The sequence below is a fragment of the Nestor notabilis genome, unplaced genomic scaffold, assembly GCF_000696875.1.
Source record: "Nestor notabilis isolate BGI_N333 unplaced genomic scaffold, ASM69687v1 scaffold4678, whole genome shotgun sequence".
Classification (NCBI taxonomy): domain Eukaryota; kingdom Metazoa; phylum Chordata; class Aves; order Psittaciformes; family Psittacidae; genus Nestor; species Nestor notabilis.
Genome location: NW_009940423.1, coordinates 30,301 through 45,532, shown reverse-complemented (window position 1 = coordinate 45,532; position 15,232 = coordinate 30,301). Strand labels below are relative to the sequence as shown.

At 41.4% G+C, this 15,232-nt stretch overlaps 1 protein-coding gene across 2 annotated transcripts in view; it reads right to left on the bottom strand.

Moving 5' to 3' along the window:
- Window positions 1-15,232, bottom strand: part of RALGAPB (Ral GTPase activating protein, beta subunit (non-catalytic)) — a 47,423-nt gene that overhangs the window by 7,073 nt on the left and 25,118 nt on the right. For both annotated transcript variants that reach the window (XM_010020327.1, XM_010020328.1), the window contains exons 16-23: window positions 15,069-15,232; window positions 12,875-13,026; window positions 11,442-11,629; window positions 8,900-9,006; window positions 7,151-7,303; window positions 6,304-6,513; window positions 5,370-5,528; window positions 2,494-2,659 (exon numbers count right to left, since the gene is read on the bottom strand). The exon at window positions 15,069-15,232 is cut by the window's right edge and continues 52 nt beyond it. In XM_010020327.1, the coding sequence (XP_010018629.1) occupies window positions 2,494-2,659; window positions 5,370-5,528; window positions 6,304-6,513; window positions 7,151-7,303; window positions 8,900-9,006; window positions 11,442-11,629; window positions 12,875-13,026; window positions 15,069-15,232 (1,299 nt within the window). The remainder of the gene's footprint in view (window positions 1-2,493; window positions 2,660-5,369; window positions 5,529-6,303; window positions 6,514-7,150; window positions 7,304-8,899; window positions 9,007-11,441; window positions 11,630-12,874; window positions 13,027-15,068) is intronic.

Here is a 15,232-nt window from a genome sequence, read left to right as displayed (position 1 = left end):
CCCTGTGCTGTCCCTAGACCACCTCCAGAAAGACTAGCAAGGACTTTAAACTGAATTATTTCTCTATTCCAGGTTACAGAGGGTTCCTGGGATAGCTGCCTCTGCAAAACCAATGGAGCAATTAAATTCAGCATGCTGACAGAGAAGTGGCCAGAGGCACACAGGAGCCTCCAAGCCATGCTTCACTGTCAGGGAAGTATTCCTGCATCTCTAGCCCATAGCCCTGAGGGAGCATCACCACAACCTGAACCCAACTGTTTAAGAACTTCTTTGCTTTTGGGAGTGAGCAAGGAAACGAAACCAAAGCATATGCCTGTGAATTGATTTTAACGATGCCTCATGGGAAGCTATTCTAGAATCACAGAATCATTTAGGCTGGAAAAGACCTTTAAGTTCACTGAGTCCAACTGTAAACCCAGTGCTGCTGAGTCCACCACTAAACCATGTCCTTAAGCACCACATCTGCACATCTTTAAAATACCTCCAGGGAAGGTGACTCCACCACTTCCCTGGGCTGCCTGTTCCAGTGCTTGACAGCCCTTTCAGGGGTCGTCCTAATATCAAATCTAAACCTTCTCTGGCACAACCCAAGGGAGTTTCCTCTTGTCCTATTGCTTGTTAATTGGGAGAAGAGACTGAATATCTAACGACAACCTCCTTTTAGGTAGTTATAGCGAGCAACAAGGTCTCCCCTGAGCCTCCTTTTCTCCAGACTAAACAACCCCAGTTCTTTCAATCATTCCTCATCAGACTTGTGCTCCAGGCCCTTCACCAGCTTTGTTGCCATTCTCTGGTCACGCTCCAGCACCTCAGTGTCTTTCTTGTAGTGTGGGGTCCAGAAATGAACACAGGATTTGAGGTACAGCCTCACCAGTTCCAAGTACAGGGGATAATCACTGCCCTAGTGTGGCCAGACTATTGCTGATACCAGCCAGGATGGAGACTCATGAATGGATTTTTAAATCAGAGGCATCCACAAAGAGAAAACACATTTAAAAATATATATCTTTAGTCACAGCAAAGATTGGAATTAAAAACAAAGCAAGCAAACTTCACAAGCTGGTCTAAGTCTACTTTAAATCTACCATTTAATTTTTTTAGGCATTGCTCGCTAAAGCTATGACTCCACTCATGGATTTTTCCAACAGCAGAACCAGGTTAGAAGTGTCCCTGTCTCCCATCCCTGAATGCTTTTTCTGTTCCTTCTTCCCCCAATTTGTTGAGTTAATTCAACTATTTGGTGGTCTGTGATCTAAGCCAAATGGCTGAAAAATAATCCAAATTAAAAAGCCCACATCAAACCAGGTTACCTCACCTGGGCACTGCCTTCCACACAGCATTACTGACAGAGCCAACCACAAAGGGAAGGGAGAGGGCTTTGCCTCCAGGTAAAGCACAGTCTGAACCCATCCTCAAAGGAAAACCAAACCAAGACCTGGGTATTTGTAACCTCCCCTGACTTGTCCAGGGAAAGCCATGCCTCTTAACGTCTCCCCAACATTTCAAGCCTTCAGTCATTTGTAGTTTTATTTTACAAATGAATAGAGAAGCCTTTAGTTGGTCAGTTACAGGTGAAGAGCATTTCTAAGGCACAAAGAAGGGAAAGTAAAGCAAGAGCACTGCTTAAGCAACTGCAGTAGTAACGGTGTTGTACCTGGTGGAAATGCCAGATCGAAGACGTTGGACAAGCTGGACCAGCCTGTTCAAAGCCTTTGCGTGGCCCACAGCAGAAGGCTGAGGCTTTGAAGATCATCAAGAAAAGGGTCCAGCCCTTTGGAGTAGTGACCATGAACTACACTGAAACCAACCCAGACACTATCTCAGGTGATCCAATTAAGTTGTTCAGGTAGAAACTAACTCAACCTCCAGTTCACCACCCTGGGATAGCAATTCACCACCCTGAGGATCATTTTGGTTGACAGAATGGGGAGAGGTAGTATATGACAAGCCCAGAGGAGGAGTTGCTCTAGTGGAAAAAAGCAGAGTAAATTAAGCAGGACAGAAGAGCTGTGTGTGGGCTCCAACCACTGTGACCTACAAACAGCAGCTCATTTTCATTACTTCCTAGCAAGCATGATTACAAAGCTAACTTATTAGGCTACATCTTATTTTAATCTACTTACAGAACACTAAAAATCACACAACATTTCAAGTCTACTTGCCAATATGCAGCACAATCTGTATCTGACTTCACCCGAATACTGCTTTTGGACAACATATTAAAGACTCATCAAGTCTGCTAAAAACATAGCACAGAGATATTTCTTGCTGAGGCTATTTCCTCCCAGTAACAGACAGATTTTTTTTGCTCACTTTGACTTGAAGCTTAATCAAATATTTACACATTCCTTTCTAGTAAACACTGGCATCTATCTGAAAAAAAAATATGCAAGTGCTTAGATAGGTGTCCAGCAGCAAGAAATTCTAAATTAATTGTCTCCTAAAGGAGCATAAACATCTTAATGTAATGTTACACCATCTACTATGTCCTACCTTGTTCAGATCCCTCTTCATCACTGCAGCTATTGATTGACCAGCTTGTTGAGACATGGCCAGTCCACCCAGGGTGCTTCCCCACATCAACAGACCAGCCAAGAGACAGCAAGAACTCTAGGAAGTGTGGCTGAACAATTCTGGAAGACTCCATGTTCTTCAGGATCTGAAACAACCAGCAGCACCGTGGTAAATACAGGAGACTCCAGGAAGCAGCTCTCTCCCCCCACAACCACTTTTAAATTAAGATCTAATACCACCAACATGGTTTTGCCAAAATACAGCTATTCAGCAAGCCTGAAATCCCAGACTTTCTACATGGACACTACTCCCTGCTGCTCAGCATCCTCCCATCCTGCCTGGCAATGTCCTGTTCAATCAGCTTGTCTCTCTGCCACCACTGCCAAAGCCTGTAAAATGGTTAATGGAACTGCTAGAAATGGCAATTTTGAGATTCATCCACTCATTAGGGATAAGCCACAAAACTGTTCAGCACAGAATCTGCATTAGTACCAAATGTCACATGAGAATTTTCTGGTCAATTTTCACTACTAAACTGAGGGGAAATTTGAGGAGAAAGGTATTTTATCACTACTCACTGCACATGACACACAGCAATTCAGACTGTGGGCCTCACAGTACGTTAAGTTACAAAACTGATTTTGTGAAACAATTATCAGCAGGATCAAGCAAGCACTTTAATCAAATGTCACACTGTGCTGTTCACTTTAAACCTTAATCCTACTTCTTACAAAGATCTGGGATGTTTCCACATCCAAAGGTAATTTTTCTCCACTGTGACTAGGTTGAGACCTTCACCAAATGGCACACAGGGAAACAGGGATGGTTTGTGATTTGGTCTACCAGAACCACTGTGATCTGTGAAATAGACAATGCTGTGCAACGCATCCATCCCATCTGGGCCATGTGAGAATCTGTTCTTGGCAAGAGCATCTCTGATCTTGGTTTGTCCATCCACACAGTCCTGGCATTGCACCCTAGTGCACCGTACAGTATTCAGCAGTGGCTAGACATACTGCATTGAAATATTACTATTATTCTCATTACTAAGCACATTGAAGCTGCATCTCAATTCATTCTGAAGCATAGCTAAATGCAGTTTAGAAGGCAATTTCAGAAAAAAGGCAAGCTCAGGCTTTATACAACTGTATGGTTTTATATCTAAGCCCATTCAAAAAAAAGAATTTACAGTAAAGCAAGGACAAGGGGGCTTTTCAAATGACATTTAATTATGTGAAGTAAAATGATGTAAAAAGTGTACAGGCAGTTTCACTTCCCTGTATAAATAAACACCATGAGACTCTTCTCAAGTGTAAAAACCTACCACCACAGAAAAGTATTTGGAACTACTGCAATAGCAGGCTAGATGCCACTATTCCAAGCTGTGCAGCATCAGATAAAACACAGCTGACACCACTCCTTGTGAAAGGACAGCGGGTCACCTCAGAACAGAATGAAGTCCTGAGCTGAAGTGGCATGAACTCACACACAGAGACAGCTGAGTAGGACCAGGCAGGCAGCCCTGCTAGAAGCACAAACCATGTCACAACTGGCTTTGATCTCCTCCTCCCTTGATTGTCAATATCGAAAACAAAGCAGGACAGAAATAAACCACAGGTCTTCACAAGGATGGGAGCACTATCAGTATCTCACTCAGCTCTGATGCATAGAGACAAGAACCTTAGCTTGACTACCACTGCGACCTTGCACAGCCTGAAAGGCTTAGAAAATCACAGCAACATGTCCAGGGATCTTGAAGCAAGAGTGGCTTCTTCATACTGTGTCTAAGTATGTCCCAAACACAAAATATTCTTAAATCTACATGGCAAACTCCATGCTAATTGGGTTTCCAAAAGCTGACTTTCCAAAGTTCTGCAGGACTAAGCAATCACATCTGTCTAAATCCATAATAGCATATAAGCATCAGATGGGAAAAAGGCATTCTGCCAGCTCAGCAAGAGCACATGTTTGCTGGAAGGCAAACCTTATATACCTTGTTTTGTAGCTGACTTTGGAGATGGAAAGACTGTGTACCGGCTACTCAGACCTTCAATTTGAAAACTCACTAACAGCATGATCCTGGTTTCAAGAACTAGTGTATTCCACACAGAAGCAGAAGATGCTACAATGTTCTGTCAACTGTACATTCACAGAGAGATGGCACAGTAATTTATTGTGGAAGCTGTGTTCCTACTCTTTACTATGAGAATTATGAATGGAATGAGGAGAAGGTACTATAGAAACAGCCTTTTCTGATGAGCTCCTAAGCTGTCTTAGGAAGTTTCTAGGTCACAGTCTAAAGAAGTGACTATTTAGGTTTGCACAAATCAACCTGATTAACCTAATTACACTGGAATGTAAATAGTGTAATGTAAAGACTTGCAAAGCAGCTGTACTCTTTTACTTGCAGAAAGCTTTTCATTCCTTTAACAAGTGTTTAACATTAGAATCAAACTGAACTACCAGGACACTGCACATTGCTGGGAACGAACCGCAACCTGCCCTGCAAGCTGAGCCAATTTGAAATGAATTTCTGACATGAATCATTGAACTCTACAAATAATGACAACAAGGATAGAACAGATAAAAATACTATGAACATTTTAATATATTAAATATGTATTTTATACACCTTTTTAATTATATAAAAGAGATGTTACCACAATCCTAGATGTGGGTAACATACCTTAACCTACAGATGAAGGAGGTACACAGTGACTTGTTATAGCTCACACTAACTAAACACAGTGCCCAGAACCCCTGGGTCTGATATTCCACTCTAGCCATTAGCAGAACTTGAGGAATACTAGAAACAAGACAATACAGGCTAGTTGGCACTCTATGCTTTCACTTACCTCCTGGCTTGTTTTCTGGCCTGCCTTCATATAGAAAATGAAAACGGTATCAAAAGGACGACATGGTAGTAAATCCAAGTAGCCAAGGTCATCAAAAAACCCAGGAAGAGCTGAGTCAAGTGCAATCAGGTGAGGAGGTAGACGACTGTTAGCAGGTTCCTACCCAACAGACAGAGTTCAACAGCTTACAAAACCATCTTTACTAACTGAAAAAGTTCTTTATAGCTTCTATAATAATCCATTAAAATATAAAAAGACAATTTCCCTTTTAAGAGCAAAAGTTCTGATGCATTATAATTCTGCTCCTGTAAATGAGTAACAGCAAGCATATTTTTACAGTTTGTTGCATACCACTCTCCCCATTAAATAAAAATGGTATTTTGCCAGTGAAACACATAACATTTTGCTCAAAAGGAGTGCTAGCTCCCACAACAGAAGCAGTAGATACCTTCAAAATATCACAATTACACACAGTCCTGTGTAAATATTAAACATGTAGTTTCGTATTTATTAACTTATATACCAAAAAATCTGTAAAATACTAAGCACTTTTAGACATAATTTTTGGAAAAGCTTCATTGTCTACTTTCGTTGATGGTTTTCTGGAAGAAAATGCAACAAATAAAAGGGAGAATCCACATATAAGAGGCAGAATTTAAAATGAAGAATATGACTCACCTCTACAAACTGTTATTTTAACTTTTAAAGAAAGCTCTACAACCTATACGCACTCCCAAGTGTTTATGTATGATTAAACCATTTCAACACTATCATCTCTGGAGCAGAACTTCTAAGGCAGTTGTATTTCAGAAACTCTTAAAGTACCAACCGAAAACCTAATTCAATCTGATGGAATGATTTAAAGCATGAGCATAGGAATGGAACAGCTCATGTACTTAGTGCATTTGCACAACACTAAGAAGTATCAGGTCACCTTTAAAGCCTCTAGTGAGAGAAACCCGAAGTGAGAGAGGAAGAGACGTGCTGTCTGGAACTCCTGTGCCGGTGGCGGGGGCTTACACTCCGTGACTGGATCAGGGAAGCTCTTCTTCCGCCACTCCTCTTCACTCTTCTGATCTATGGAAGTCTCAAAAACGATCTGCTGGGCCATGCCATTCCTCAGCTTCTCGTGTCGCTCTTCGAGCTGAAAAACATGGTGTGAAATGCTGATTCCAGCAAGATCACTGAGACCCACTAACACAACAGCTCCATCACTCAGGAAAGCTGTAAGGCCTCAGTACATCAGCAGCTGCAACTCCACTAGCATAATGTTTACTACAGCTCTAACAGTAAGACCTTGCCATGTTACAAAGTGAACATTTAAACACTCTGTTTGCATGGGACAACTGCTGCAACTTGACATGTCCAATATCAGCTAGAGCTTCTCCCTTTTAAGTGAACAGAAACTAAAACACATTTGGCACTGTGATGCTTTATTTTTGAGACACACACTCTCTTTCCTCCCAGGATCTCAAAAAAGCCCTTTCCATTTCCCCAGAAGAGGCAACAAAATCCAAATCATTGTTTCCCAGTAAAACCAGGATATTAGGATCAGTAGTAAGATACACTGAGCAGTGCCTCCCAAAAACACATCCAAGGCACTGTCACCTGCCTGGAGAAATGCATAGATTTCATTAGTTTGCAGAATTATTATTCCATTAATATTACATTAGTCAAGCTAAAGAGTAAAACTATTTACAGTAAGACATTAGTGTAGGATTCATGAACAGACAAAAAAAACCCCAAGTACAAAATTAAATCAGAGATTAAGAATGACTTACTTCCTCATTCACAATTTCATGTAAATCAGGAATGCTCAAGTCAGCTTTCACAAATGGGATCTTATCCACTTCTTCAGGAAAAGGACGGTGCTTCACACTGTACTTCAACCCAACATCATTTTTAGGAGCTGGTCGAGGTTCTGGTACAAAAGTCTGACAAAAAGGGGGAGAGTTTTTACACTGAAGGCATCATACCACAAGTCAATACTTTATTGTAATGGATGGAAAACATTCCCTCCCACCTCACTACCAGAAGCATACTAACACATTAGAGAAAGGTATCATTAAAAAACGTTGAGTAAACTTACAGACTTGTATTAAAGACATGGCTGTAAATTTTCAAAGAGACACAGTTCTGCCCATTTTGGTGGCTGCATTCCTGGAATCTATGAACCCTGCTTACTACCTAACCTCTGAGCAGCTGCAAATCCCAATAAAAATGGCAAGTTTACATGGCAACATCTTATTTTCAGCCCATTATAACTATTGAGTGAAATCTACCAACTGTTTGAGAAGCCTCCACTTAAACCCTGCTAACTATGATGATCACAGCAAGTCAAACTGAGAAGTCCTGGAAGAGAACAGCAGCAACGCTGTGAGTCAGGAGGGAGATGCACTGCCAGAATATAAAAAGGGCTTGCATAACATATCATAATGTAATTCTGACATTGCTGCTATGTTATATTCTAAACTGTTAGTGTGCAATTCAGAACTTGAAGTTACCAACGAAAGATCTAGGTGCACAAGGTCCAAGCAAATAAGACCTTTAATTACATCTTGCAAGCTGCTTTATGAATTTATTTACTACCAGTTACGCTTCGAAAGGGCAAAACTGTTACCATGAAAAGTTAGAGAATAACTTCAGGGTGGAAAAGTTTCCTTAGAACTGGTAAGGAGGCCATCAGCCAGGACATGACTTCTCCTGTGGTGTGGGAGGTCACACACTCGGACTGACACTATCCGGTGAAATGGCTCAGCTTCAGTGACAGCACAGCTCCAAAGGCATCATGTGGAGAGTCCTCCTGAAGGCTGCTCTCCAGAGACCAGATTCAACTACATGACAGCTGAGACTGATGGGCCCTGATTTCAGCTACATTATTATTTCCTTTATTTTACTGAGAGGCATGTGAAGAGTTTGAAGATTTGGAGCAGTTCACAGACAGAAATGTTACCAACAGAAGGACATGCTCCACTAGACAACTGCAATGAGAGATTTTACTGTACAATGAGATTGGGGAATTTCTCCTCCACTATTCCTCTCTAGAGCCATTCCAGACTTCATTGAGATAATTGCTTTACGCAGCAGGTTTGCAGCCACCTTTGCAACATTGGGCTTTTAAGCTTGAATAGCTGTTCTCTCTGCAGCATCTCATCCTACACCTCTTGACTTTGCTTCCTCTGCTGCAAGGGCTTTGCCTGACATCCTAAAATCAGCATCAACACTCATGCTTACACACTAAACACACTGTCCATTGCCCCATCACCTCAGAAGATGCTTTCAGAAAAAACACGGAGAATGTCCCCTCCCTCTTAAACAAGTCTAGAGGCAACAGCACTTTCACAGCCTGTATTTAATATTAATCACAAGTTGTAAAGAGTCACCAGAGATGTGTCACATTACCTACAGCTAAAGGCCCCGTGGCTCAGCCTTAATGTATAATCACCAGCTCTGTGGGGCTGTCTCACATTAGTGGAATTTCTGCTGAACATCTCTAAGTTAAAGATTTCTTTACGGGCTTTGATAGAGACCTTTTGATTTGCTTTAGCTCCTCTTGGTAACAGACAGAGTTGCTGGGCCCATGCAAATCTTCCAGATGTCCCACGGATCAAAACCGTGACAGAGGGGAAAGAATCATCTGCAAAGCACATGGGTTAAGAGAATAATACATCATCATAAATTGCAAACAGTTCACTGTGCAATAATTTAACCAGAACAAAAATGCAAGCATGATGACAGAGTTTTTGTTTTCAAGGTAACTCCTCCCTGACCCTGATGACAATTCCTGGTGAGGAGCAAGTGATCCTCCTCTCTGCAGCAGGGAACTTCTACTGTACTCCGTGGTCTGTTCAGTAGTTGCCAGCCCAGGTTTATCATTAAAAGTAACTTTCATCCAAACTCATGAAGATCACTGTTTCTGTCCAAATTATCCCCAGGAATGAACAATGATTGTCCAGCCACTGCATGTTTAGATAAATCAAATGACCATATGGAGACAGTTTCCATGATACTTCCATGACCTTCTGGAAAGGTCCCACAAAAATACAATCCTTTTTACAAGGGCCTGTAGGCTCTAAACTGAAAGACAGCAGATTTAGGTTAGCTATTAGAAAGAAGCTCTTCCCTGTGAGGGTGTGAGGTGCTGGCACAAGGTGCCCAGAGAAGCTGTGGCTGCCCCATCCCTGGCAGTGTTCAAGGCCAGGTTGGACACAGGGGCTTGAAGCAATCTGCTCTAGTGGAAGGTGTCTCTGCCCATGGCAGGGGGTTGGAACTGGATGAGCTTTAAGGTCCCTTCCAACTCACATCAGTCTGTGATTCTATGAAATAGCAGCAGTAAGTATAGGAGAAGGACAAGAGACAATGGTCACACTAAGACAAGGAAGATTCTGACTTCACATCATGGCATATTTTTCACAAGAATAGGGAGAACAAAAAGAAGTTGTGCTCAGAGGTTTTCAAGACCTACTTGGACAATATCAAGTTGCTCTGTCCTGGTCTGAATTCAGTATTAAACTTGTTTAGAGCAGGAGGCTGGACTGCAGATCTCTAAGGTACTGCCTTTCAACTTGCATAATGATGGTTTAACATTGCAGGGATTTCAGCCTTCCTTCAAGACTTAAAAGGCCGCTGATATTCGCCACTTTAGAAGACGGATCATCTAAAGCTCTTCTTTTTAAAATTATTTATCTTTTGTGCACATAAACCACAAATTGACACCATCAGGTAACTAGCAGAGATATATTCCTTCCCCAGTATTTCATGGGAAATCCAGGGTGCAGCATGGCTACATAAACACACATGGAAACAAACCAAACCAGCTTCTCACGGTCATTCACTTCTGTGGCCTTCCCCAAATGTGGCCTGTCCCTCTTGCGCATTACTCCATTTAATCTTGTCATTCAAAGGGGATTTGTAAGCAAGTTATGCACAGCAAGAAAAGATAATTTAATCCAAGATTCTAATAGCTTTACAGGATTCTTCAGAAATGAATTTAGCAGGGGCAGAGTGAGAATTGCTCAGATGTTCTAGTGTTCTTGAACACTTGCTCAGATGTTCTAACTCATTCTACTCAGGAACATGCTCGCTCAAACACGGACTATGGGTGGACGTGCAGCAATGCCTCCCGGCATCAGCACTTTCCACAAGATCTATTTAGTGATTCTCAGTGAGGCTGAAGCACTCTGGGCCACAGCTCAGAGTAACTTAGCCAGTTCATGAAGTTCTGTGCAATCTGTTTTTAAGACTAGTATCTAGGCTCCATCCTGTCCGTAGGTAAGGAAAAGGTATCCGTGGCAGAGCAGCAGAGCTAACATGCATTGGTCTTAAACTGAGGTAGCGTATCAGAGAGTTTTCATCTATTCTGTTAGGTACTGCCATGATACACGAAGACTTACAGGGGGATCAGTTATTCAGTTCAAAGCATCATGTAATTTAATACCAGATTTTAATATAAATTCTGGTTGGACAAAGGACATGAGGCTGAAATGAGTTAGGTTCATGTGTGAAAGCTAATATCCTGTGACAGATCTCCTTTACAGTAGGTGTCATTGATGGAATAGAATGGTATACGGGAAAGTTATAACAGCTCCAAAGCAACTAAAACCATTTGAACCCACAGAAGTATTTGTTAACAGGAGACCTAAAGCAAGTAAAAGCACCCGTGCAACATAAAGGTGTCACCATCAACCATTCGTTGAGCTCTTCTCCCTGTCAAGCCTCCTATACTCTTTATATTTTCATTCTTTCATGAACAAGGATGTTTTCAAACTGTAATGCTATCGCTTTAGACCATCAGCAATAATTTAGATGTCAGTCAGCTGCAAGTATCTGATCTAACTGGGTGAAAGGCACAGACATCTGCATGAATAATTTGGATGGGCTTGTACATGCTCAACTATTGGTGGCATTAAAGTTCTTCCCACCACTTCATCCCAGAACAACACTCCGCTCAATCGTACACCCACAGAAAAGGTAAAGTCCCTAAAATGCAAGAGAGATACTTGATGAACCACCCTCGTTTTGCAGCTCTGTACAGTTTTAACTAGAAGAAGGAAATGGGAAGTACCAACTTACTCTGCTCATTCCCTAAAGGCTGCTCCAGCATCGCCAGGATGACACTGTTATCCAGCACAAAGTATCGGAAGCTATGCTTGTTTATGGTGGGTAGACGAGAGTATTTAATTAATGTGGTTTCATTCACCAAGCTGCAAGGAGAAGCAGGGCCACTGGGAGAAGGAAATGCTCCAAGTAACTGCATAATACTGCAAGTGAGAAATAAAGTGAAGAGTTACGACAGATTAAGAAGACAAACAGTTCCACCATGGCACAGGCCTTCACTCATATTCGTTTGTATCTTGACACAGCAGTTGCCCCGCCAGGGTAAACCTGCCCTCTCCCATCAGCTTGTTTGAAAACAGAATCAGTAACTTCACAAAAACATACATGAAAACCTAGGAGGAATACTATTAGAAACAGAAAATTTCTATGGCAGGAACCAATAATGAGAGTTGTCCAGTGTAAGGCTGGAGATCCTATCATCTACCTCAGGACTTTACTCTTAACACCATGACCCAGACAAAAAGCAAGTTTACTGAAGTCCACCTCACACACTTTTCCACTTCATACTGAGAATAGATAGTTTCATTTCTCTAAATGGAGAGGCACTTCTATGCAAGCAAAGTTGCCCACAAGTTCTGATGAGTGCTTGTTTTTACTTTAGTAAAAGAACTACGTAATTTCCAAGAGTAAAGTTTATCATCATTTTATGGCAAAGCAGAGCAAGAAAACAGCTACTGCCTTTTGCAACACATACTTATCCTACCCATCCTCAATCTGTCCTGTCTATCATCATGCTATCCAGTAAAACGGTGCTTTTCAACTTCTCTGGAGCAAATCCCAACTTTCCTCTCTGTGCTTCCCCTCTCCAGCCCACACATTATCTATTACTGCATTTCCAACAGATCCTCTCAAATATATTAAGCAAGCCCAGTGCTGTGGGCAGACTAATATCCCTTCCTGAACCAGCTTACATCTGCTGCATGTGCTATTCCCTGCTGCCTTACACATGGGACAGCGTCTATCACTTTCCCAATCAGTGTGGGGATGACATTTATCAGGTGGAGAAAGAGAAGGAGGAGTGGAAAGACAGGACTGTTAGGTCAAGTGGGAGAGAGGGAATTGCTGTCTGCAGAGAGGACTGGCTGAGAACAGAACACCATAGGCTGCAGGAAGGAAGGAGTTTTGCTCTCCAAGGAAGAGAACAGTCAGGAAAGGAAGATAGCAATTGCAGGGATCTTTTTCCTGTTGAACACCTGTAACAGGAGGAGGAAGCCAACTAAGGCAGAGCACAGAACAACTCTGCCCAAAGGGCAAAACAGAGGGAGCTTCTGGCTCATTGTTCAAATGCTCTTGCTACATCAGAGATCTCACCAGCTGGGAACTCCTCATTATAACACTCTCAGACAAGGCAGCACTGAACAGTAAACATGCTCTGACAAATTACATACCACGTTAGCGTAGCTTCAGCAGCATCCTTCACTCTCATGGATGCGGGGTTTGGCTCCTTATCTCCTTTGTACTTGACTTCTTGTTCACTGTTTTTGGATTTACTTCCTGAAATGCCCAGCTCCACAATCTCCAGTACCTCTTTTAAACAATCCTAAAACACAACAGGAACCATCTTAAAGCAGAAGCACTCTCACATACGTCTCCAAGACCTCCGTGAAACAGGGATATACCATCTATTAAAATAAAGTACTGCTGGTAATATGAACTCAGAAATAAAGGCAGAAGATTATTCTAACAGACAGTGTTGGAATAAGATCACATTTGCTGTAAGAGTATTTACATACATCTAGTTATGTTTGTATACTAATGGTAGAAAGTGCTCTGAATGAATATATACACAAATATATTCCATTACATATGTACAATATTGCCAAGAGGATTATTAAGAGCGCAACTGAAAAACTGAAACATACTGAAGAGATAATAAATACATTTCTGAGGCTCTCTGCAGAACTTCTGATTAAGTTCTAAGCACATCAAGAATGAACTCATCTGGAAAATTTCACTACATCCTCTTCCCAACCTTTCAATTGTCAACAGCTTTCACAAGACATATCATGGGATCTAACTCAGCAAAAGAACAATAACAATATTCTAAAAGGACACAGCAAAACTTCAATAGATCAACTGCAGGAGATGCCGGCACTCAGCAGAACTGCAGGTATGACTCAAGTGTTGCTCATCACAAAGCCGTTTGCTGAAAATATTTGGATTGCTACAGCAAAGGTTCAAATCTCATGGCTTGAGCTACAGAACAAGGAAAGCACTGTCATGAATCAGTAACTACCTAAAATCTGAGCACAAGGAAGTGGTCAGTTTTTACCATCAGAAACCAGGCAGCGTTCTGCGCTTTGGCCTGTATCCTTCCTTGTATTCAAAACTGATGTAGTAAAAAGAGGTGAAGAAGAAGATTTAAGCTTTCTGACGGAGCAGAATTAACCAGTGTCGAGATACAAAGACTGTCCATGAAGAATTAGAGAAGAGTTTACAGCATTGGCGAGTAAAATAGCAGGTGAAATGTAAAGCAAATCTAAGGTGAAGCACTGGGAAAACTGCCATTCTAATACTTGCAAATGCAACAAAATCTGACTATGACAACTCAGGAATGAGCTACTAAGTATCCAGAATATACTACACACAGTATGTAACATTATGTCAATATGCAGTGATAGTTAAAATAAGTAACTTGATGAAAGGAAATAAAGCTTTTAAATGCAACTGAATAACCCCATGCTGTACCACATCCTGTCCTAGTCACCTACTGCAATGCCAGCAACCTAAAGTGCCTACAGAAAGCATATTTATTTGTTGTCCTGCTCATGGGTTTTCAATTCTCATTTTTAAAAATATACATATTTTACACATGCTACAGAATATATAAACAAAATATAAAGATATATAAAGTATATGTCCTACATAAAACTATCAAAGTGTTATAGAATACATACCAATATAAACTAAGTGTAAAAATCTAGCAAGATCACTGAGCTGACTCTGCAAAGAGACCAACAAAGAAATTTCTTTCAAACTTTATTATTTTTTTTCCACAGCAGGACAGAAGGCTGTTGGAAACATACAACTTTCACTTCCTGCTCTTCTCAAGCTTCCCAAGCAAATTCCATCTTGGATTGAGCTATGCCTTACTCAGTTTCTACAAAGATGTTTTCTTGGTGAAACACATTATGATTATCAGAATAGTAGTATCAAAGGAGTTCTAACAAGTGTAGAAGATGCTTTAGTTGGGTCAAAGCTAAGAAATGGGATGAGACATGGCTTTTAGTGAAGGTTATCTGCAGCAGGTAGCTACTCTGAATGCACACCATTAATTCCTATATTTCTCTTTTTAGTTTCTAGGTTGGGGGGTGTTGTTTGTTTGGGGTTTTTTTAGGTTTTTTATTCTCTCTTTTTCCAGCTTCAAAAAGCAAGAAGAAAGATCAAGACATGCCTAGAAATAAAAAAGGTAATTTGAAAGCCAAACCCATTCCTGTTGACTAAAGAGCAGAAATCAAAATTGAAAACTATTTTGCACAGAACGTGGTTTTGAAATTCCTAGTATACTTCTGGAAACTAAAAAATCCACATGAGAGTATCAAGAACAGACAGGCTAGAGATATGCACACCATAGGCTTGTACCTTCTCATCCAGCATGTCCGGGTGCTCAGTGAGCCAGACGCAGAGGCACTGGAAAGCCGCGACTATCATGGAGTGAAGGTCGCGGGAGTGGAGCGGGGCCGGGCGGCTGCACTGGTACACGATGTAGCTGCACACCGAACTGATGGCTCTCTTCCGCTCAGAGG